The 26,085-nt window shown below is 34.0% G+C and overlaps 1 protein-coding gene across 2 annotated transcripts in view; it reads right to left on the reverse strand.

Moving 5' to 3' along the window:
• Nucleotides 1–26,085, reverse strand: part of URI1 (URI1 prefoldin like chaperone) — a 70,378-nt gene that overhangs the window by 34,066 nt on the left and 10,227 nt on the right. The window contains exon 2 of one of the 2 annotated variants that reach the window (XM_030874507.3): nucleotides 9,187–9,221. In XM_030874507.3, coding sequence (XP_030730367.1) covers nucleotides 9,187–9,221 — 35 coding nt within the window. Of the gene's footprint in view, nucleotides 1–1,679; nucleotides 1,706–9,186; nucleotides 9,222–26,085 lie in introns of those variants that run through there. The other variant, XM_030874508.3, reaches the window with a different exon arrangement.

Below are 26,085 nucleotides of genomic sequence, written 5' to 3' on the forward strand. Positions count from 1 at the left end.
TAAGAACTAAAGCACTGCTATACAGCATATAAGAAACTTTTATAATCTTCTTTTGAGTCTTGCTAATCATGTGCTATAATATAATGAAAGCCTCCTGAGAAGCATCTATTGTTATTAAAAAGAAGCAGCAAAAAAAAGGACATAACTACAAACTAGCCTTAACTTTAAGGATGAAGCTCAGGACAGATCTCATGAGAAATACCTTATTTTCACAAGGTTATAAAAAGTATGAGAGGGCTTCCCTGGTGGCACAGTGGTTGAGAGTCTGCCTGCCGATGCAGGGGACACGGGTTCGTGCCCCGGTCCGGGAAGATCCCACGTGCCGCAGAGGGGCTGCGCCCGTGAGCCATGGCCGCTGAGCCTGCGCGACCGGAGCCTGTGCTCCGCAACGGGAGAGGCCACAACAGTCAGAGGCCCACGTACAGCAAAAAAAAAGTATGAGAGACAGTAAGTTAAATGATGTGTATGCTCAAGTACTTATAGGTGAAGTATGCAGATGTCCACAATTTACTGTCAAATGCATCATAAAAAAACGGATTAAGCGTTGAGGTATGGATAGATATGTGATCAAGGTTCATCTATTTAATTCTTTCAATTTTTCTGTATGTTTGAAGATTTTCATAATAGAATATTAAAAAAGGAGATGGGAGAAATATGAGAGGAACTCCTTATTTTTAGTCCTCTTCTTAAATGCAAAGGATAAAAGAAAATCTTTGTAAAGCAAAAGAAAAAGTTCTACATCCCTTCTTTGAGACAAGTGATTAAAGACTCCAATTTCCAGCTTTCAATAATAAAAAAGGAAAATAAAACAAATCACTGAAATAAAATTTTGTTAATTTTCACTTTAATGTATGAAGTTGGAATAGGCAGAAAATAGACATTAAGCCCATTTAAAAAAAATCTTCTCTATCATTCTCTTTACCTAATATCCTAAACAAAAAAGCAGAAAACACAAAGAGATGCTTAAAGGGAAAAAAGGGAAAGGGCTTTACATTAGTATTAATATTCGGGCTGATCTGGGGCAGAGTTAATGCTTTTAAGTTTTTAATTTAAGAAATTATAAAACCCAAAGATTTTGGAATATATATGAATAAATATACAATCTTCTTTAAAAATGATTTTCAGTCCATCATACCCACTCTAGAATGTCCCATTAAGCATCCAAGAAACCTTTGTTTCACTTCAATTCACCATTTATTGAGTGCCTGCTCTGCAACCAAGCCTTATGCCATATGCTGCAGGGATCATCACTCAAATATAGCATGTCTTTTTTTTTTTTGCAATGCTTTTCTGTTAAAGATCCACTGGCTTGATGGATGCCTCGGTTTTTACCTCAAAAATTAAGAAAATAGAGGAATACTGAATTCAGGCATTGTAAAGAGAGAAATCTTCTCGTTTCTAAAGAAAGGAATTACTGATTTTTTTAAAGTATCCTCTTAAACAGCATAAATTATCAAGGTTATATTAAGCAATAAAAACATTCTTGAAAGACGGATCTACATTGTTGTGCCTTCTGCAATCTGATGGGAAGGGGAACACTTTTAACAATTTAAATGTATCTGTATTAAATCAACAGCATTTAAAAAAATGGTCATGGCAAAATAAAATACTATCAAGATAAATGATAGTATTCAAAATTCAGGCAATATGGTCTCATATTCCTTTTTCTCAACTCATACCTAGGAAACATATCAGAAGATGCTGATGAAATAATCCATGTTCTTTATATTTTATAAGTCTATCAGAAAACTTTACACAGCAAAGGTGGGAGAGAGGAATTTGTGCCCTCCACCAACAACCATGCACATTTAACTTCACACTTGTCAGTTATCATTGGTACCTGTTTCTTCATCAGTATTCTTTTGCTCTGAGAATAGAATGAGATGTGAATTCAACGTAAGAAAGTTTAAAAGTTATATAAAAACACATTACTCTAAGTGTGAAAGAAATGCCCTCAAAGTGCCCAAGTCTTAGCTTTAGGTGACAGGTTTATAGGCAATTTTTATTTTATTTTCCAAATTTTCTACAACTGATACATATTTCTGTAACACATCAGGAGACTTTTAAGAAAAGATTACTTTAGATGTGATAATTTATAACTGACTTAAGCTCTGAATGTTTGTGCCAGTTTCTACTTAAATCTAAGCATAATTTATAAGTTTTATCGTTTCAATTTCTTGTTTTCTATACTTTAGAAAAAATGGAAACTTTTGTTTGTTGTTCATAACCCTTTATGGTCACTGATACCTATAAAAAACTGATAAAAACTCTAGATCTTTTCCTGAGAAAAAGGCCTTATATTTTGCATAAATTTCAATAGATCCCTTGAGGTTACTGTTTCTTTCAAGAGGTCTTACATGAGGAAAAAAATAGCAATCCTGGCTTTGAATGCACCAAATACATAAAATCCTCAAAATTATCTATAACTTGTGCTTGATTTAAATAAAAAGAAAAATGGGAAAACTATCACCAATTTGGTCATGAGTTCAAAATAAATTAGTAAAAAAGTTAAATTGTAAACATGCCTAATTTTTTTACAGCTTACATTTTCCTTAGTCATACACTGACAGTCACAACTTCTTTTGTCTTTAGTACATCAGAATTTAGACTTTTGTATCTCAAAACAAGAGCATGAACTCTAGACTATCACTGAATGATACACCTCTCAGTCAAGCATTGTTGCTGCAATATTTACCCTTCATCCTCAGTGCTCTGTGCTTGAAAGTTTTATTGCATGCTGCTCTCATTTTATAAAATAAATAAAAATGAACGAAAACCGAAAAAAATCAGAGTGCAAAGAAATGTAGTTTTCAAAACTAATACGGTTAAGACAAAGATGAAAAATCATGAGGTGTCCAAATTGCATTGAGGTGTAGCCTCAATCAGATATATCAAAATACTCACTGGACTTAAGCTGACTGTGAGAAACTGTGAACCAAAATATACAGACACTGGAAATACATTCAAAGACTATGGTCTAAATGATGAGATGTCATTAGGGATTTTTTTCTTTTTTTATAGTAGCTTAAACTCTTTGGGGGAAAAAAATTCCCCTATAACATATCATTTTGCCTTTTATTTTCAGAAATGCGTTAAGTATTAAACTAGTGTGGTTTTTCCAAAAACATGATACAAAGGTGAGGGGACTCCTAGAAGTTAACAAATTCTAATTACAGTTTAAAAATAATTAACTCTTTTAAAAAAGAAAAGAAAAACACCCTAAGCATTTACAATTTGACCACAGTGACACAAACAAGAATTAAGAAGCTGAAGGGAATAAAACAAAATGTCTTAAAAAGCAAGAGGGAGAGAATTAGCTTCTCTTCAGAATTATGAGTAAGTTTATCTTTATTCTTTTATTTCTACCTTTCAGTAAATATGTATTCATTTTATATTCAGAATAAAAAATTTTAAACTTAATACAGATTTTGTTTCTTAAAAAATCATTCTTAAAACATTCAACTTGAATCTTTTTTTCATCTTAATTTGCTTTGAAACATCATACACAAAAATTTCAAAACTTACTTAACATCCCAACCCATGTACTAAAACATGACACCAGAAAAAAAAAACTGAAGAATGACAGAGAAGGGGGTTTTTATATATGATTCCTGCCTCTTGCCCTTGCCCCTAAAGACATTTTCATAAATAACAACAGAAATCCCAACAAAAGTATGTAACATCTTCAGAAAATTGGAAGATTTTATGACACATAAAAATAAAAAAGCCCAGAGGGCCTGTACAAAACAGTGACTGAAAACTTTGTGGTCAGTATAATGAAGACTCTGAAAAATATGGTTGCCAAACTTACCTAATATTGAGGAGTGAACTCATCATCATGAATAAATGTTTTTAAAGTATTAAAGGTATGCAGATCAATATTTCATATAGTATGCATAAAAAATAAATTTTATATAAGCATATGAAGGCAAGTCAAGAAAACACTGTTTCAGGTAATTCATGAGAAACACACTACAAAACCACAGCATTGTTCAGTGCTTTTGTGGGGCAAGGTATCCCTCAAAAACATCAGATGTAGATATAGATAGTCACCCATTTGTACTGACTAACTAGAAAGAGGAACTGAAAGAAGGAAAAGGGGGGGGTGGGGGGAGGGAGAGAAAGAAAGAGTGAGAGAGAGAGAGAAAGGGAGAAAGAGAAAGAAAGACAGAAAAAAGAAAGAAAGAGAAAGAAGGAAAGAAAGAATAAAGAAGGAGAGAGAGAGAAAGAAAGAAAGAAAGAAAGAAAGAAAGAAAGAAAGAAAGAAAGAAAGAAAGAAAGAAAAATCATCAAATCTTCACCTGTGATTTTTAACTATTTAGGCATGATCTCTTGGTTATTTCTCACTATATACTTTGACTATAACCTATGCTAGAAACTAATTACTTTCCTTAAAATACTATTTTTTTCCAGTTTCCTTTGAAAAATAAAAAATGTCAAGTTTGCTTTACAATCCCCCCTCTCAAAATTCACATGCTTCAGAAATTTTACATCCAAATTTAAAGCTATTCTTTCTAAAATTAAACATCTGAGCAATATAAAATAGATTTTTCTATATTTTCATTTAAGTTTGCTTCAGGTAATTTCATAGATATCTTTACTACTTAAAATTCTCAAGATAATTTGCAGGAAACAAGACTTTTTTTTTTACACAATTCATATGCATATAATTTATGATTACAAACAGTGCCTAACATACAGATGATTTGTATATGCCAGGCATCAGATACCATATTCCATTTAATTCTCACAAATCAACACAAGTAATGAGACTTCTTTTTTCTGTGGGGCATGTTCAACAGAAGTCATCTATAGTGCATTAAAAATGACCATAAATTTTTTGTCACTCCTCCCACCAACATGTGGAGTCTATTTCCCCCACCTTTTGAATTTGGTCTAGTTTTATGAGTTCCTCTCACCAACAGAATGTGGCCTTGCAGCTTCCATTCTTGCTGCCCTTAGAGCATCATGTAAAGTAAGCAAGATAAAAGAGCACATGGAGAGTGAGGCCCAGCTAACAGCCAAGCACTAGCCACCAGACTGTGGGCGAGGCCATTTTGGGCAACCCAGCTACCAAAAGGCTGCAACCACACGAGTGAGCCCAAACAAGATCAGAAGAAAACAACAGAGGTAAGTTCAGTCCAATATGCACAACCAAAGAACCATATATAGGTAAATGGTTGCTGTTTTAAGCCAGTACATTTTGGAGTAATTTTATTAAAGAACAATAAATAATGGATACAACAGCTTAGCAAGGATGTATTTTGAGTTGTATAAGTCATACTCTCAGTCACGTGGCGATTATTTATTTAAAAAAAATAAGTACCAAAAAATATTTGGTAACTCTAAAAATCAGACATTTGACACACAATGAAGTTCACGGGAACATAAAGAATAGGAGTTAATTAATGACTGAAAACAATCTCCAAAGTAGAGTATTAAATGTACAGTGTACAGTGTGATTTCATTTTTATCAAAGAGTGGGAGCATAATATATATAAATATGTGGATGAATACACATACATATAAGTACATACACACACACACATACATACACACACCCCTTGTGCAAATAATTTCTGAAAAGATTCGCAGGGAACTGGTAAAGAGCAGTCGTTTACCAAGAAGAGAAGTGAGAACTGGAAGACAAGGGTAAGAGGGAAACTACATACCATTTATACCCTTTTGTACTTCTTAAAGTTTGAACTATATAAATATACTGCCCAATTTCAAATTTAAAATTTAAACAGCTAATATGCAATCTTCTATGTCTTTAGGATATATACTGAAATATTTCCAGATGAAATGAAATGCTTCAGAGTAATGTCAAAATGGAGGTGGGGGTAGAGGGTAGGATAGGCTATTTTAAAAGGAAACAAACAGTTCAGATGCAATCATGAGTTGATAATCATTGAATCTGAGTGATGGGTACATGTGGGTTCAGTACAGAACTCTGTCACCCTTTGTTTGAAATTCTTCATAATAAAAGTTATTTAAAAACATTAATATAAAGCTTTAACAATACCACTCAGGAAGCCATCTCTACATCATGATATAAGAAGATAACGGCGTGAATACAAAATATTCAGGAATATTTACAAAGCTTTGGAGGGTTTTTTGGTTTTTCCTTCTTTCTTCACCTGACAATTCGTTAAACTTTTCAAAAAAGATTTCAGAGTTACTATTGATATTTATTGAGTGCCAGTGTGGATGTTCTATAGACACTGTCTAACACTTTACCTTCAAGGTAAGTAGTTATCATCATCACTTTACAAAAAGAAAACTAAAAATCTCAGTCATTCACCCAAGGTGACAAAGTTAGTAAATGATAGGATTCAAATGTAGGTCTGTGGCTCCAAATTCCATGTTCTTTAGGGAAGAATTTAAAAGATTAAAAATTACAAATAGTCTACAAACAGAATAATCAGCCCCTAGTGGATCAAACACTAGGAAGTATATCCACATTTTAATGAGAAAATAGTGTGTGGATTTTATAATGCCTTATTTCCTAAGTAAAAAGGATATAAGGAAAAAAAGTTGTACCTAAAAATGTTCTTAAATCTTCATTAAATTGAAAACCACTATTAGCTCTAAAAGTGATGCACAAATTCTCAACTATTAGGCTCAAACATTTCCTTTTTATCTGTTATTAATTAAACAAATACTATAAATGTCTTTAGATCACCAAAGTTCTGGAATTTAAATTAATTTTCTGGAAGAGATTTCTGGGGTCAGACTCCATTGCCCCAGACCATTTTTACTCCTACATTTCTACAAATATTTTTACTTTGTGGCCTACATTCTTAAGAAAAATTTTAAGGTAAAATATTCATACTCATCCCTTAAAGCATCCTTTAAAATTGCACAAATGAGCATAAACATCACTAGCGTAAGACTACATTTTTTAAAAAAACATGTTATTTTGCTCCTCATTATATTGGTATATACTCATAAAGAAGGGTAACTTAGGTACATGAATTGTATCTTAGACTATGCTAATGCCAAAGGTTAGAGTGAAAAGCAACATGCTTTTAAAAGCAATGCATGAGACACCCTTAAAAATAGCTCCAGTCTCTGTTCTTGCTTCCTATCTCTAACCAAATAGCACAAAATTATTGTGATTTCCCTGTTTAGTGCCCAACTATGAATTTCTCCGTGGCAGGGTCTTTCAGTTCCAAACAGCAGCATAATACTGGCATATGGCAGAAACTCAATCGTTGTTTGTGGAATTAAGATAATAAAAACATCACAAGAATTCCACAATGCTCCCTAATAGCAATTTCCTGGCTTTCAGAGGAATTGGAGACACTTGGTTTCAGTTTTTTAATATAATAAATTCGTGAATTCACTGGCCATTTGGATTCTAGCAATATCAGACCCTCATTAAAAACAAACATAGAAGTCTGCTTCCTGAGCCATATTAAAAATAATTCAGAGGAAAAAGCAAATTCTAAGTGGAAAAAATTATTTTAATTGTTTAATGTATAGATAAGGTACTATATTACTTTAAGATATGTGAAGGTAAATATGCTAAGCTGCTTTAGTTTGGAGAGCTATGGAAAACTGGAAATTGAGACTGAGTCATGTGAACCTGCCCTGAAGTAAATGTTGCATTTCTGTCTGTCAAGCTCATCAGATTTGGGTACTGCTATAGCACTTATAAAAACGTTATACTAAAATTAAGCAAATATTTGGTCTTTACTTATTCAAACATTTATTAAGTACCTATAATGTGCCAAACACAATAGGAGGTGCTGTGGATAAAAGGATGAAAACATGTCCCTTAGCCTTAAAGAATTCTCAGTCTGGTAGGGAAATTATCCTAAACCAGAAGCAGGTTGTTAGTCACACATTTGTGTAAATTAGTATCTATTCTGAGTGAATCAACCTTTTACTAATTTCGTGAATTCCTTACCAGAACCAATAAAGTCCACATTAATAAAACTTCCCTTGGGAATTTGGCCAAATTAGCAGGGGGAAAATGGTTAATTCCTTGACCAAGGACTCACATTTCAAGTTTTAACCTGGACTGAATGTAAAATGAAAAGCAAATGGTCCATTATGGATATACTGACAGACTTAAACCACCAGTGGATGCAACTACAACTCTGCATTTATTGAAAATTAATGAAGTCCCTGAATTTTTATTTATAAAGTGGGTATTATTTAGTTTTAGATTATTTCTGCAAGCCAAAAGTCAGAATTTAATAAAATGATGTGTACAGATTGCACCGATTTTCACTCTTATCCACTGCCTGCAGCCTATGTGCATTTAAACCAAAAAACATTTGATATACACTAACTATAAATTATTTCCTTGGAGATCTCTCAGGCATGAAGAAAAAGCCTCTTAAAATAAATTTAAAATATTATATGCTTGATGGTGTATAACCAAAGGTTTAATCTCACCGCTAAAGGGGCGGTTACCATGATTTTGCAATAACCCTGCAGACAATAATCAAGACAGCTCTTGTTGTTCTCTCACTAAAATCTTCGTAAACACAGCATGGATATATTGTAATTTGGTATCTGTAAGATCAACAGCTATACCTCATGACAACTCATAAGATTTTATTCACCATTAAATTGAGCATTTTCCTCACAAGACACAGGAAAGTGTGTTATTTACCAAGCATTGTCCTATTAACTATAGATTAGCACATTAAAATAGATATGCTTGCTTTCTCTCTGCACTCTAGAAAAGTGTGGTCTCTAAATCAAGTTCTGAGATGCAGGCACTTAATTAGATTTTTCAAACTTTGGGAAAATGTATCTGTGCATATTTCCATCATTATTTTAAAACAACTGATTCAAATTATTATTCTACTACATATATAAAAAATAGTCCCCAAATAGAGCTATAGTCAGATTCAAAAATTCCTCTGTCTCCACTTCATAATGATAGTAACACTATTCTAACTTTAAAAAAAAAAAAAAGACAAGAAAAGAAAGGAAAAAAGAAAGCAATTAGAATAAACACAAATGGTGACACAACTTCAGGAAATCAGGGAACATGTAATTCAGTAAACGATGAAAGACACTATAAATTAGTATCAAAAGGATTCAAAATGGAGATTACTAGAAGAATTCAATTATGGGACCCAAAAAATGTGTATGCTTTATTTAAATACAAATAGATGACCTCATTAGTATTTCAGAAATGTAATAAAACCATCTTTCACTCACCAATGCTGGATTTTCTCTTGGCAGTTAGTGACCACCTGTCATGAAAACAGATAACTACTCATGAAAAAACAGGGCTATGCACAAAGCTACAAAATCATTCTATCAGAAAACTACAACAGTGGCTTTACAGATTTAAAAGCACCTCAATATACATTTTTATTTGTCAAATGCACAGAGATGTGAATGTTAGTTTTTAAGCAGCACACTTTATCATACCCCTCTAACGCAGGCTGATAACTGCAGAACAAATTACAGCTTTCCGATTCATACTTTGGTACAAAACCCGCTTCATAACTATTAGGTGACATATGATATAAGATAACTAGTATTTTGTACAATCTGCAGGCCTGTTTTCAATGTTACATATTTTGTAGAATACACAAATGTTATAAATAACAAGAAACCAATGTAACATCCACATTTCATCAGTTAAAAAAAAGACAGTAGTGAAAGTACTTTATTTTGTCAGTATATCTCCAAATGTTTTCACCTGTAATTTTTATTCTGATGCACTGAAAATGAGTACAGTGATATTTTTCTACTACATTTCAAGAAGAAATACTTGGGATAAAGAGATGCTCTGAACAGCCAATTTGGCCCCCCAGTGAATTATGATAAAATTTTAAGCACTTCACAGCCAGCTTAAGCTATGCTTGTAATACTAAAACAATGAAATTAAACATAAAAGCTATTTATTTGTTTTCCTTGGAGATATTTCAACAGATTCTTAAAATGCTCAGAAAACAAATTAAGAACACTAACCAGTAAGGAAAAAAAGAACACGTGAATGGCAATTTAAAAAGAAAAAAACAGCACTGTTTTCAAAGATTACTAATGTTTTTAAACTGCCCATTAATAAAAATTTTTAAACAGTCATCTCAAATACTGTAGCACCATTTTAGAGACAGAGAAACTAAGGGATAAAAATCAATATGCTTAATATAATGTCACATGAAAGACACAGCAGTATTACATGGTTTGAAACACTGCTCTTGTTCACTGTTCTAAATACCAATATTGTATCTTATATAAGCTCCATGTTTCACCCAAAAATCACAAGTCTTTTTTTTTTGGCCTGTCACTAAATTCCTCTATTTTATAACATTTAATTCCTGACGTAAATGTCATCCTTTAGGACATTTTAAATAAATACTAAGGCAGCAATTCTGTACCAAAATGCATGCTGTAATCAGATACCCAACCATACTACACATTAACTCAGCATAAAAAGTCGGTTTTAGAATAAAGATCTCTCAGTAAGTATCAATCACACAGCAACACTTAATAACAGTGATAATGTACAATAGAGTACTGACTTTACATCTGGAAGAGCCAGGCTAAAACTACATCAATCCATTTCACTGTTTCTGATTCGGCAGTAATTATAAAATAGACAAACAGAATTAAATGTAAATTGAAAAGAAAAAAAAATCTTCATGAAATCCTTTTTATAAAGTTTCTATTTAACAACCCTATTAAAAGATGAGACCCAAAAACAGTCAGGATGCTTTCCAATCCCAATGCATGTGTTTCCAAGCATGAAGTGAGCCAAAAGCACAAAAAGAAAAGCCCTGCAAACCATAAGAGCAGAATGTTCATTAACCTCTACATGATAATCCTTTCGTAGCTGCATATTAACTAGTTACATATTCATAATCATTTACATTATTTAGAGAACCTTCGATGAAATTTTCTATGCAATATCCATTAGTGACAATGTTAAAGGTTATAGAAGATAAGTCTACTTAATGTTTCCAGGAAGCCTTTTTAATTAGTAAATATGTAAATTTGGCACATATGCTTTTTATGTTAAAAAAACAAGTTCCTGGTAGAATGGCATGTATTCTTGCCATCACCCTTCACTATTTAACTCTCCACTTTGCTGTAGCTATCTTTCCCCCATCCCTTTTCTTTCCTAAAATAAGTGTCCCCAAGATATTCACGGATAAAAAACCAAAAATCCATTTCATAATTTACAAGAGAAATTTTCACCACCAAAGTACTGCCTTCATTAAAGTCTTTATTAGTTTCATCCAGGGTTTGGAACAAGAGTCTTCAGTTAGACATTATCCAAATGTAGGCTAGATATTTTGAGAACCCAAGAAATAAAGGAAAACATGAAAGAGGCAGGTATGAATACATACAATAGCCTTCTGATGGTACGTCTACAGTTAAATCTTTGTTTACATGATTTATAGTCCACCTAATTCCAACAAACATTTGAACCCAAGCAGCTGTATTTGTATTTGAGATATCTTTCTAGTTTTCTTTTTTATAGCAAATTATTCAAAAAGAAAAAAATTAGTAAATTTTTACCGCTTAGCTGCCAAGGAAATTTGTGGAAAGGATAAAATCTTATGATTCAAAGTTGAACTTATCTGGGTTTTAAAATCTTTTTTTTCTGTTAAGTTAAATAACTCCAAATAACCTTATTTCTTCTGAAATGGACTCAGATTAATTATTATTAAATAAAGTGACTAAGATAGTGAGCCTGGTTCTAAAAGCAAAACAATAAAAAACATTTCATTACTTTGTTGTCCTTCACACAAGCTTTTTTAAAATAAGATGGCAATCGAGGAACAATACTAGTTTATTTTTTTAAGTTAATCTGCCAAAACATGCAACTATTACTCCTAAAGCAAAAAAACTTATTGAATCATTTTTATAAAAATAAATGGTTAGGAGCTTCCCTGGTGGCGCAGTGGTTGAGAGTCCGCCTGCCGATGCAGGGGATGCGGGTTCATGCCCCAGTCCGGGAAGATCCCACATGCCAAGGAGCAGCTGGGCCCCTGAGCCATGGCCGCTGAGCCTGAGCGTCCGGAGCCTGTGCTCCGCAACGGGAGAGGCCACAACAGTGAGAGGCCCGCGTACCACAAAAAAAACAAAAACAAACAAACAAACAAAAATAAATGGTTAGTAGGCTTCAAGTATTAAAATAACTGACCTAGTAAATTCTTTAGTATAATCACACTTATAGCCAAAAATTTATAAAATATGTACTTCTGCAGTAGCACAACACTAAGTTTGCACTAAAGAAAAACGACTATGAACTGATTTACCACTTAAAAGACACATTCATTCTACCATTAGGGGTCTTTACCTATGGCCTAAGAGTCAAAATCCTATGGTACACTTTCTTTATAATTCAAAATTGCCCTTTCCCTAAGAAGTAATAATAGCAGTGGTAAATGCCAAGACTTCATATGATGAAACAGTTCAATTAGGTGGGTCTTAACCTCTTCTTAAAGAGAAGAAACCTATTTCAGAGATGGAGTAACTTCCCCAATATTATATAACTGCCCAAGAACTGATAAGAGATAAAATCAGTTTTAAAACCAGGTCTAGGGCTTCCCTGGTGGCGCAGTGGTTGGGAGTCCGCCTGCTGACGCAGGGGACACGGGTTCGTGCCCCGGTCCGGGAGGATCCCACGCGGAGCGGCTGGGCCCGTCCGTCTGGAGCCTGTGCTCCGCAACGGGAGAGGCCATGACAGTGAGAGGCCCGCGTACCGCAAAAAAAAAAAAAAAAAAAAGAAAGAAAAGAAAAAAAGCAGGTCTATCTAATCTCAAAGCCCATACTCACTGTATTAGACTGCTTTCAACCATCATGAATCTTACTGGGTAAAAGGAAAAGCAGCTGTTTATATCTGCAGTCTTTCTTAAAACACTGACTGATGCTGCTACTTCTCCACTTCCTCCACAAATCCACTCTCACACACTAATGAGACCTTGCCAATAATGTCAGGAAAAGCAAATAAGCTTAAACTGACCAATACACTAACAAAAATCTTTATTCCTTCCAATGCCTCATACAACTCCTGGCCCTCTCAGGTCAAGCAAAGTATAAACAACAAGTTTTCCCAAACCCCATTTACGTGTGTGTGTGTGTGTGTGTGTGTGTGTGTATGTGTGTGTGTGTTGCGGGGGAGGGTAGTGGGATAGCCTTATAATTACTATCACATCTTATCATATTTTTAAGGCACTTTTAACTAATCAAGTTAGATGCCCAGGATAACAATGATAGCCTACCCAACAACCTATTTTTCTTTAGTTCAGTGTCCAGCTAACATATATGTGCATTCAGTTACAAAATACTTGGTAAGTTTTAAAACCAATGAACTATATAGAATACAGGAATAATTTTCCTTTGCTGTTTTTCCTCAGAAGCCGCTTTTAAAAAATTATTATAAAGAAAGGAATGAATGACTTAACATGTATTAAGACCTCCATTACTTATTTCCATCTGTGCTATCTGTTCCAGTAACAGACCACAAGGGGGCATCAACCTAGGAGTTTTCCAGGGTAAGAACAGTGCCACATTAAAACTAGACTAGAATAGAAAGCCTAAAAGGGTAAGTTTGCATGTACTTCTCTCAAAAATGCTTCACTTCGGGCTTCCCTGGTGGCGCAGTGGTTGGGAGTCCGCCTGCCGATGCAGGGGACACGGGTTCGTGCCCCGCTCCGGGAATATCCCACATGCCATGGAGCGGCTGGGCCCGTGAGCCATGACTGCTGAGCCTGCGCGTCCGGAGCCTGCGCTCCGCAACGGGAGGGGCCGCAACGGTGAGAGGCCCGCGTACCGCAAAAACAAAAACAAAAACAAAAACAAAACAAAACAAAAATGCTTCACTTCACTTCTAAAACTTTTCTCACTGTATTGCAATTTCAAATTATCCCTGTACAGGTTAATGTATGAATTAACAATCTGAGGATTGTACTAATCCGAGCTGTCTACATTTACCTGGTTTGCTTCTCTTGCTAGATTATGTCTTCAAAACAGATCATATAATTTTAAGGCTGCTGAGTCAAAAAGGAAAAAATTATCAGTGGTGGCTAAAACCAATAGATACTGGACATGCACTATTATCTTAAATGGTTGAAAATAATTTCTTAAAGGACATATTGTCAATCAAATAGATGTATAAATGTCATTACCAAAATATATAAGAAATACACTTCAACAAAATTAGTAAAACATTACAGGTCTTTTAAATAAGCCTCTCTGCAAAGAAAGGAGGAAATGACTACAGGTTCCTAAAAAATGAATAGCAATAAGCAGTAATAAACTACAATAAACTGAGTATTTCTGTATAAAAACAAATTTACTTTTTAAATATGCTGAAAAGTGAAAATAACAAAGGTGGGCCTTCTACTACCAAAAGTTAACTCCAATTATAAGCCACTGTTAAAACACTTAAATGTTTTTTTTCCAAAATGTAGATCGGATGGAATCAAAATTATCATCTTAATCCTTACTTTTACATTTAGCCCTGTTTTCTCCTACCCAGGCTTCTAATGCATTTCTCATAGTCAAACACAGTCTTTCTTTTTACACAAATATTGGAACCACGTCTAACATCCTTTGGTATGGTACTTCTCATTCCCTTGTTAGTTTTACCTACAAGTTAGGGCTCTTTTCAATTATTTATTATTCATAATACCAAGTATTCTAATAAATATACAGTTTTCTTACACTGGAAATTTTTTTTTAATTTTATTGAAGTATAGTTAATTTACACTGTTGTGTTAATTTCTGCTGTACAGCAAAGTGATTCAGTTATACATATACAGACATTCTTTTTCATATTCTTTTCCATTATCACATTGGAAGTAGTTAAGACTGACAACATATATTACATCCAGCGATATTTCTAGGAATGAAGCCACTGACATGTTTGGAGGGTTCTGTTTCTGGTATTATTTGAATTAGATATCCAGGAAACTCTAACTGTACTGGATGAAAGAGCAATGAGATATGGGCCAGATCTACTTTATTCACCAATGTACTCACCGCCATACAGTAAGTGTGCAACAAGTCCTTTTAAAGAAGTATAGGTCTACAATCACTTAGCCAAAAACCTCAGGAAAAAATGTTTCTCAATTTAGAACTTTTTGTAATTTAGTAAGGTAATACATTACACGTATCATACTTTACAGAACACTTGCAAGGAAATATATGAATGTTCAAAGTGGAATAAAATGCCTCACTCAAATCAGTTCCATTGACAAATGAATATGACAAAAAACTTAGAAATAACTTTGTTTTCAGTTTTTTAAGACTTCTGAATTGCAGACAGGAGATTGTGACCCGTATTTCTGAATGTGACATACTGCCTGAATTGTAGTTTGCCTGCCTATTGTTTCACTAGAGATATCAATCATTTCCTCTCCATTCCCACACCTTACTCCCTAAAACCCCGCCCTCCTCTCATCTACAATAGGCAGAGGACCCCATTTCTCCATCTGCAACCAGTGTGAATGCAGAGGATCCACACTAATTGGGCCAATCAAGTTTACCCTGGGCCCAGACAGAGATTGAGGTGATTACAGATACTGGACCCGAAAAGGTGACCACAAAGGGATTTGCACAAGCTAAATCTAACAAAGCTGGTCTACGAAGTAACAACATAAATGTACAAGAAAACAAAACACACACGCACAAATAAAATAACTCTACCCTAGTTCCTCCTGACTTCTTATAGTAAATATTTTCCAAACTTTCATTTCTGTGGTTTGTAACTGATTAAGAAAGCTTCATAAGTAAGCTTGCTACGTAGAAATGAGAATATGCCCGTGAGGATCTCAAAGAAAACAAATAATTCATTAAAGATAACAGTAGAATGACGGGGGAAAAATATCCTTACAAGTGACAAAACAAATTGAAATGCCACCCTGCACCAATTACAGGAATAAATTTTTATTTTAAAGTAACACTGCCAACTATCAGTGAGACTATAGCAAAATTAATACTAAATCACTGCAAGTAGCTATGTAGCTTAACTCATTCCAGACTTCTACCTCCAAGTAGGGAGAAAAAGCTGATAACAAACCAATAATCTCTCTGAAAACTAGAAAAGCTAGATGAATACAAAATCATCTCTTAAAAGGCATCTAAGAATTGCCAAAGCAATGAGAACAAGAGGGACTAAAATTCAGGAGATAACTGTGGAGAAGTGAGTTGATCCTTTTTTCTTGGACAACTCTAGGCACAGGGAAGAGGCTGAGAACTATGTTTTTCCTGAGCAGAAATTTAAAGTAGTCTTGAGAAGGCTGTAATAACAAAATCAGAGACATGAGCGGTCTTAAGCATATGGTTGTTTTCTTCTTGTGATGTGCCAAATTCTGAAGCTGAAAAGGCCAAAAAGCTAAACTGAAAGTGTGAAAAGCAGAGCTCAGGGAACTGATGAAACAAAACTTCAGAAGCCTTTAAGAAAAGAAATGTGGTGAACAAACTAGGTTTTCAGATGAAAGATAAGAAGGAATCAAAGGTGGCTGATACCTTACTAAAACAAAACCCACCCTGCACTCCATTCAGTACCTGCCTGGATTAAGGTATCCAACTCCTACTTTATCAACCTAGCAGAAAAAGGGTGAAACTTCTCCAGAGAAAGGTATCATCTTCAGGAGTATCTACAATTTTAAAGATACTAAAATATTAATATTTAATTGTAAATACTTCAGGAGTATTTACATTTCTAACATTTAACTAAAACTAACCAAGTTACCAAGAAATAGGGCCATACGAACAAACATCAAGAAGAAGAAAAACAACACAAAACAAAACCAAATAAATATGCTATCTATATACTGGAGTTAATAAACTAAAACATTAAAATATAACTATTAACATGTTCAAGAAAATAGAAGAAATACATGAAAAGATGGCACATTTCACTAGAGATTATCTATACAAGAAAAGAATCAAAAGGATAATCTTTAACTGAAACGTCTAAAATGAGCTCAATAAACAGTGTTAACAGGAGTCAGAATTTTGAACTGGATGACACATTGATAAAAAATACCATAAATAAAGCCCAGAGATTTAAAAAGAAAACATTGAAAATACAGAAAAGACCAGTAAGAGACATATGAAACACCGTATAACTGAAGATCCACAAAGAGAGGGAAGAGAGAATGTGGTAGAAGCAGTATCTGAACAGATCTTGACATGATTTCCTAAAAATGAGAGAAAGGTATTAACCAACAGATTTGAGAAGCTCTAAGAATCTCAAGCAAGAGACATTTTTTTTTAAATTATATAAAGGCACAACATAGTTTCACTGATGAAAACCGAAGAAAAAATGTTATAATCGGCATGAGGGAGAAAGAGCAGGGAAGAGATACAGTACCTTCAAAGAAGCAACAAGAGTCAGAGCTCAAGCTAACTTCAACAAAAAAAATGACACAAACTGGAAAATAGGATAAAATCTTCAAGTGTTGGAAAAAAATAACTGAAAATCTATAATCATGTACAGAGCAAATAGATCCTCCAACATGAAGGAAAAATAAAAACATTTTCACACAGAAACAGAATTCTGCACCAGCAGATTTTCACTGGAAGAAATACTACAGGTAATTATGTGATGTGACAGAGGTGTTAGCTAACAAGCTAAGGTGGTAATCACTGTGCAATATATAAATGTATCAAAACAACACACTGTATACCTGAAACTTACACAACAATATATGTTAATTATGTCTCAACAAAGCTGAAGGGAAAAAAGAACTACTGCAAGAAGTATTTGGAGCAATAGAAAAGCAGAAAGAAGTAAAGAGCAACTGTACAGGTAATTTTTTAAAAGGTACAGATAAATCAGTATTGATCACATAGAACATTTAAATACTGTATTGTAGTGTTAAACACAGAATTAAAATGCATGGAAGCAACAATGCAAGAAGTGGAATGAATGAATGCATGTTGCAATCTCTAGGAAAAATTTCCCCAATAAAAAAGGATAATAAAAAAAGCTTAGTAAAAGTATACAGTATATTTAGTGCTAACATATACATAAAATAGAGTACTAAGGTACCACGGTGAAAAAGAAAGTATCTTCAACAAGTTAACAGAGGGGAGAAAATACAAGAGAATGTGTCTGATTAAATCAAAGGAACGTGCCCAAAAAAGCAGAAAGAAAAAAGAACATAAAAGTGGGTCAAATAGACAATGAGAAACCACTTCACACCCATCAGGATAGCTATTAAAAAAAGAAAGAAAATAAGATATGTTGGCAAGGATGTGGAAAAACTGGAACCCTAGAACTCTTGTGCACTGTTGGTGGGAATGTAAAATGGAGCAGCCACTGTGGAAAATAGTATGGTGGTTCCTCAAAAATGAAACACAGAATTACCATATAATCCAGCAATTCCACTTCTGGGTATATACCCAAGGGAATTGAAAGCAAGGACTCAAACAGATATTCGTACGCTCATGTTCACAGCAGCATTATTCACAGTACCCAAAAAATGAAACCAACCCATGTCCACTGATGGATGAATGAATAACAAAATGTGCAATACACATACAATGGAATATTATTCAGCCTTTAAAAGAAATTCTGATATATGCTGTAATATGGATCAACCTTGAAGACATTATGTTAAGTGAAATAAGCCAGTACAAATGGACAAACACTGTATGATTCCACTTATATGAGATACTCAAGTAATCAAATTCATAGAGACAGATAATGGTAGTTACCAGGGGACAGGGGAAGGGATAATGGGGAGTTATTGTTTAATAGATAGTGTCAGTTTTGCAAGTTCTGGAGCTGGATAGTGGTGATGGCTGCACCACAATGTGCACCACGATGCCACTGAACTGTATACTTAAAATGATTTAAATGACAAATTTTGTTAAGCATATTCTACTACAATTTTTAAAATAAAAAGTCAAGTAGAAAGGTGATAAAAATGAAACTAAATATATCAGTAATTCTATTATACAGAAACTGACTGAATATCCTAGATAAAAGAAAAAGATATCCAGACTGGAAAAGATGTCCAGTTGTGTTTAAAACCACAACTATATGATGTTATAAGAAACACACTTTGTACACAAAGAAATTGAAAAGATGAGAAGATATATCATGGAAACAAGCCAAAGCAAAATACGCTGATGTAGCCATACGAATATTCAACAAAGGATACCTTAAGGCAAGAAATATCACTAAAGATAAAAATATTTCAGACTGATAAAAATGCCAACTGACCAGGAATTTATTAGAGTCCTAAATTTGCATGCACCAAACAGCATAATTTCAAATGCATAAGCAAAGGTTGAAAAAATAGAGAAAAAGATAAATCTACAACCATAGTGGAGATTCTAAATACCTACCTACTCAGTGTTTGGAAATTAAGGAACATGTTTCTAAGAAACTCCTGAGTCAATAAACAGATCTCAATAAAAACTAGAAAATATTTTAACTAATAATGAAAATAACATAATGTGTGTGGTACCTAAGGTAATTATCAGAGAAAATTTTAAAACTCAAAGAATATATATTCTAAAGAGAGAATAGTAAAAATCAATGACTTTTGCATCTCTAGGAGCTTTTATCTGAAAAAGCTAGAAAAAATTACAGCCAGTGGGAAATTATTAAAAGGAAGAAAAACATAAAAGCAGAAAGCAACTTACGTAAGAAAGCAACTTACAAAAGGAAAATCAATAGTCTAAAACTGGTCCCTTAAAAAGACTGATTAAGACTGATAAACCCCTAAGAAGATAAATCAAGAAGACACATACAAATTGCAAATAACAGGAATTTTAAAAAAAGACATCACTACCAAAACTACAGATATTTCCAACTTTTAAAATATCCATACAAAGGGGCCTCCCTGGTGGCACAGTGGTTGAGAGTCCACCTGCCGATGCAGGGGACACGGGTTCATGCCCCGGTCCAGGAAGATCCCACATGCTGCGGAGCAGCTGGGCCCGTGAGCCACGGCCGCTGAGCCTGCGCGTCCAGAGCCTGTGTTCCGCAACGGGAGAGGCCACAACTGGGAGAGGCCCACACACCGCAAAAAACCAAAAAAACAAAAAAAAAAAATCCATACAAGGAAAATACAAGGCCTAGACAGCCTCACTGGAAAATTATTCCAAATATTTAAGTTAGAATCAATACCAATAACATACAAAGTTTTTTATAAAATACACAAAAATGATAGTTGTTTTATGAGGTCAGCATGACCCTGGAACCAAAACCTAACGTGGACATTACAAGTAAAGAAAATTACAGACCAATATCTTTCATAGACACAGAAACAAAATACCTTAACAAAACAATATGAATTTAATCTGGCAATATATAAAAAGATAAACACCAACATAAGCAAGGGAGCTTTCTCCAATAATGTAATAGTGTTTCAGTATTTTTAAAAATCAAAGTAATTCACCTCATTACCATCTTAAAAAACAGAGAAAAAGCATTTGATAAAATTCAATATCCATTCATGTTAAAACTAGCAGACTAGGAATAGGAGAACATTTCTTATTTTCAGAGTATCTACCAAAAGTCTACAGCAAACATCATTTGTAACAGTGAAATATTTAAAGCTGTTCCCCTCATACGCAGAACTAGATAAGGAAGCCTACTATCACTACTTTTATTCAACACTATACTAAAGGTCCTATTTCATTCAATAAGGCAAATAAATAAAACTAAAGCCTAACAACCTGGAAAGAAGACAACTGCTATTATTCAGACAACGTGTCTGATTATACCTATAAACATACTATCAAAATATACAGATAAACAATTATGGAATTCAAGTAAATTTAACAGTCAGTATACAAAAATCAAGTATATGTCTATATACTAGCAAATTATGTCTATAAACTAGCAAAAGATGAACAGCAAATTACAAAATGCAATGAAAAATAACAAATACCTAGAGCTGAATGTAAAAGACATGCAAGATTTATATACTTAAACTACTGAAGGACGTTACAGAGGAACTAAATAAAAAGATATACCATGTTCATGGATTGGTGTAAACATGTCAATGCTCCCCAAACTGATCTTTAGATTCAATGCACTACAAACAAAACCCTAGAAGGTTATTTTGTGAGTACTGCAGAGCTGATTTTTAAAATATTCATGAAAAAGCAGAAGGTCAAGTAAAAGTAATCTTCAAGAACAACAAAGCTAGAGAAATTTTACTATATCAAGTCCTAGTAAGAAAGTGTGGTACTGGTGCAACTACAGGCAAATAATCCAATGCAACAGAACAGAAGAGAAACAAAACTACAAATACATGACCACATAATCTATGAAAAAGACATACTCCATATGGAATTAGAGCTATGCCTTAGAAGCAAAGGCTACATGCTAGGAATAAGAGCAAAACTGAAACAGACCAGCCCTAACAAAATCCAAAACCAACTCTCAACTGAGTTGTGTTGATCCACTAGTACTCTGGCTGCTTAAAGAAAATTTACCTCTCTTTGAAGGAAGGTAACATCATCAAGAGTCTACAATTTTTCACTACAATGTCTGGCATCCAATCAAAAATTACAAGGAAGTCTATGACAACAGGAGCAGCTGATGAGAAATCAAGAGAAAAAAATAAATAGAAACAGAGCTCCATTTAATTTACATACTGCAGTTATAAGACATACTTTTATGATTAATATATTCATGGAAACAGAGGGAAGGCTGAAGATGTCAAAACAGGCCTAGAATTCATTAAAGAAATGTCAAAACATAAATTCTTGGAATAAATACTGTAACTGAGATTAAGCATTTAGTAAAAGGATTTTACCAGTAGATTAGATACATAAGAACAGAATTAGTTAACAGGAATACAGGTCAGAAGAAGGTATGCAAAATGGCATACAGATCAAGAGGCAGCAATAAAATACAGAAAAGAGAGTAAGATATATGAAACAATGAAAATGTCTAATATGTGTATCCAGAGTACCAAAAGTAGAGGAGACAATGACATAAAACCAGCATCTGCAGACTAGATAAGAATTTTCTAAACTGACAAGTCATCAAATTACAGATTTAATAAACTACATGTTCAAAGCAGGCTAAATACAAGGAAAACCAAGTCTAGACACATCATAATCAAATGCCTAAAAACCAAAGATGAAAAGTCCAAAAGCAGACAGAGGAGGAAATATATAAAAATTTTTCAGGGAGGGCTTCCCTGGTGGCACAGTGGTTGAGAGTCCGCCTGCTGATGCAGGGGACATGGGTTCATGCCCCAGTCCGGGAGGGTCCCACATGCTGCGGAGCGGCTGGGCCCGTGAGCCATGGACGCTGAGCCTGCGCGTCCGGAGCCTGTGCTCCGCAACAGGAGAGGCCACGGCGGTGAGAGGCCCGCGTACCGCAAAAAAAAAAAAAAGAAAAAAAAAGAAAAAAATTGTAGAAGTAAAATATATGACAATAGCACAAATTCATGAAATTAAGCCATCAAAAGATTATCTGACTAATTTCCTAAGTGGCAAAATTTCAGGAGATTTATGAATAATTTCCTACTAATTTAAGGTAGACTGTAATAAAAAAAAGGGATATTGTAGTCTCTAGGATAATAACTAAAAGGAAAATAAAAACCATACAACTATAAAGCTGAGAGTTTAAAATAGAATACAAATATTTTACTAACACAAAAGGAGAAACAAAGGAATAAAAAAATGTGTGACAAGTGGAAAACGTGGTAAAATGAGTAGACAAACTCCAACTAAGTGACAGATGAGAAAATTTAAAGACCCTAAATAGAAATATAACATGTTCACAGATTAGAACTGCAAAAATAAAAACACAATCAGGTAACATCAGAATGTTAACAATTAAAGACTGACAATATCAAAAATCATAGTAACATTTAACTGAAAAATCTGAAATATTATTTTTTGAGTAAGAGCCTAATTAAGACAAGCTATTGGTGCCTTTAGATACAAGGTATGTATTACATAGAAAGGATTGACAGGGAATTCCCTGGTGGTCCAGTGGTTAGGACTCAGCACTATCACTGTGGTGGCCCGGGTTCAATGCTTGGGGAACTAAGATCCTGCAAGCCACACAGCGCCACCAAAAAATAAAATTAAATGAAAATTAAAGTAAAAAAGAAAGAAAGAAACAATTGACAAGATCTAGTAAATTAAAAGATGGATCAGGGAGGCTGAAAAGACTCTCTTGTTTGAATAATGTTGCCCAGAATCAGGATGAGTATGTACAGCATACACATTAGGGACAAAGATAATAAATTAACTTTAGTAAATGAGATTGAGCTTTTGTGGGCCATCCAAGTGAAGCTGCCCAACAGGCAACAGGTCTGGGAGAACAGAGTACATATAGGAGTATTTGAGGACATGCAGAGTGAGAAGAGATGACTGTCAGTGATGTAAAGTACAGGGATCACCAACATTTAAGCATTAGATGAAGACCCTAAGGAGACTAAGTAGGAATGGAAAAAGATAGAGCCATAAAAAAGTAGAGTCACAAAAGTTCCCATGGTACAGAGTTTCAACAGTTTACCAGGGAACAATAGAAGTTTCAAATAAAGCACAGAGGCCAAGTAAGGCCAGATCTGCGAAATGGTCCACTGAGTTTGGCAAGTGAAATACAATAAAAAATTGAGGTAGAGTAATTTCAATGAAAAGACAGAGGTAGCACCTAGTTTACAGTAGGTTGAAAAGCAAAGAATTAGAAAGAGAGAAATTATCACACTGCATTAAGTTTTCTGTTAACATGTTTCCATACAAATTTTAAGTCCCTTGAGGACAGAAAAGAAACCTTGTTTATCGCAGTATCTAGGACAGTGCCTGACACTTAACTCAGTTTTGTCTTTTTGTTCTTTGGGAAAAAGCACTCATTTTCAATAACTTTAATATTACTCGGTTCATAAAATCAGGAAATCAAAGGATAAGGAATAATGGCCAAATGCATACATTAAATGGGTTACTGTTTGCTATACTGTATTAGGATTTCTAGAACAAATGAATAAACGAAAGAAAGGAAGGAGGAAAGAAGTTTTTTTAAACAAACACATTTAGGGTACTGTCCCCCAAAACATGTCGTTATCTTAAGGTAGAGTAAATAAGTAGGGAGTACCCTGAAATGAACCTTGAAAGAGATGAGCCCAACAACACAAGGGTCTCAAATCACATTTTAATGACCCTGGATTTCACTCTTAAGTACAATGGGAAGCCACCAAAGGATTAGAAGCAGTAGAGAGAGGGACAAAATTATGTAATTCAATTTACATTGCCAGAAAAAGAGAGACAACTCTGGAAAAAAGGTAGAAGGGGAGCAAGAGTGGAACCACCAAGACCAGCCTCCAAGTAAAACATGGTAACTTGAAAATGGCTGTGGAGATGACAAGAAATAGCCAGTTCAAGGAACTCAAAACACTGGTCTCTAGTTTTTGAACATCGAGTCCTCTTACCTCTTTTTATTTAATGCTGTAGGCTAAATTGAAAGTTAGAACCAATTCTTCAAAAAGGTAATTATATATGGCTTATAAAGCTAAACCAGTTTACCTTCTGACCACTAAACCACCTTGAGGACTTCACCTGAAGTCACTTCACAAATGAGAAACATACGCACAGAGTGATTCACTGCAACATTATTAGTACTATCAAAAAACTGAAAACCACCAAAATGCCCATTAATAAGATACCAGATGAATACCTGATAATATACTTGAGTACTATGCAACCACAAAATATGATGAGAAAGATCTCTGTGAACCAAAGACTCCCAGATGTATCATTTAATGAGAAAATCGAGGGGAAAATATTATATGCTACCTTTTGTATAAGAAGGTGGAGGGGAGATAAGACAGCATATTTTAGTATTTATTTTTCAAGAAATACAGGAAGGATAAACTAGAAATTAATGTAAAGATTACTGATAGGGGTAGGTAGGAGCAGGGACAGGAATGAATTACCTCACTATACCTTTTGATATAGTTGTGATTTTAAACAATGCAAATGTTTTACAGACCCAAAGTCAAACTGATAAAAAAGCAAACACTAAAATTCAATACAAATATCAAATCCAAAATATAACTGCACAGAAAAAAAAATAATAATTCAAGTAACTTTTGAGATCATTACCTAACTGCATACCCCAAGGGGGTTAATTCTCCAAGAACAAATTGAACAGCAATGAAATCATGAACTTCACTCATAGGTTTGCTGTTGGCAGTGGTATCAATGTAGTAATTCTAAAACTATTTTGTGTATACTGTGGAATAAAGGAAACGAATAAATACAGATGTTGTTGAGAACAAGGTTTCATTACAGAAAAAGGGAGATTCAAATATAGATGGGGGTAGTTGAAGAAGAATTTTGTGGTAATGGATTTGAATGCAAAGTATCAGGATCCACTGAACCCAATTTTAGTTTTTAGTTTGTTTTTGAACAGTTCTAACTATTTGCAAAGGATTGATATTTCATGACTTCTATTCTCTGAGATAATGCAAAGAATAAAGAGAAAATTTACTTACTTAAAAAAAAGGCTAAAACTCATTCTATCTTGCAATTATATATGAGTACATTGAACCTTTTCATAAGCCTAAGACACATTATAGGATCCTACTGATTATATAATCCCTGCATCTTGTTTCATCACCCTAATAATGATTTCATGATTATTCATCAATTTTCCCAAACTATGCTTAAATAAAACTATATAACAAGTAATTGAGGAATCATGGAATCATCTAGAAGGAATATGCTATCAATAGTAAAAATCATTCTTCAGTTTTCTTACTGCATTGACCAAAGTACTGCATCATCTTTCAAAAAAGTGTAAAAGACTGAAGAAGACACCATCTTTGTAGTCTGATTTTAGCTTTCAAACACAATTGACAATTCAGAAATTTTCATTTTCTGTCCATAATGGGAAGGAGAAGAAAAGTGACAGAGAAAGACACTTCACAATTGTTAAACAAATTAAACTATGAATAAAAAAATGATAGCAGCTCTCTTCACCAGCACAGTCCAACAGAACTTTCTTTGATGATAGTAATCTTCAAAGTCAACACTGTCCAATGCAATAGCCAATGGCCATATGTGGCTATTGAGCACTTGAAATGTAGCTATTATGACTGAGAAACTTAACTTTTTTTAATTTTACTTAATTAGAATTTTAAACTTAATAGCCACACGTAG

This window comes from Globicephala melas, chromosome 19, assembly GCF_963455315.2.
Source record: "Globicephala melas chromosome 19, mGloMel1.2, whole genome shotgun sequence".
NCBI lineage: Eukaryota > Metazoa > Chordata > Mammalia > Artiodactyla > Delphinidae > Globicephala > Globicephala melas.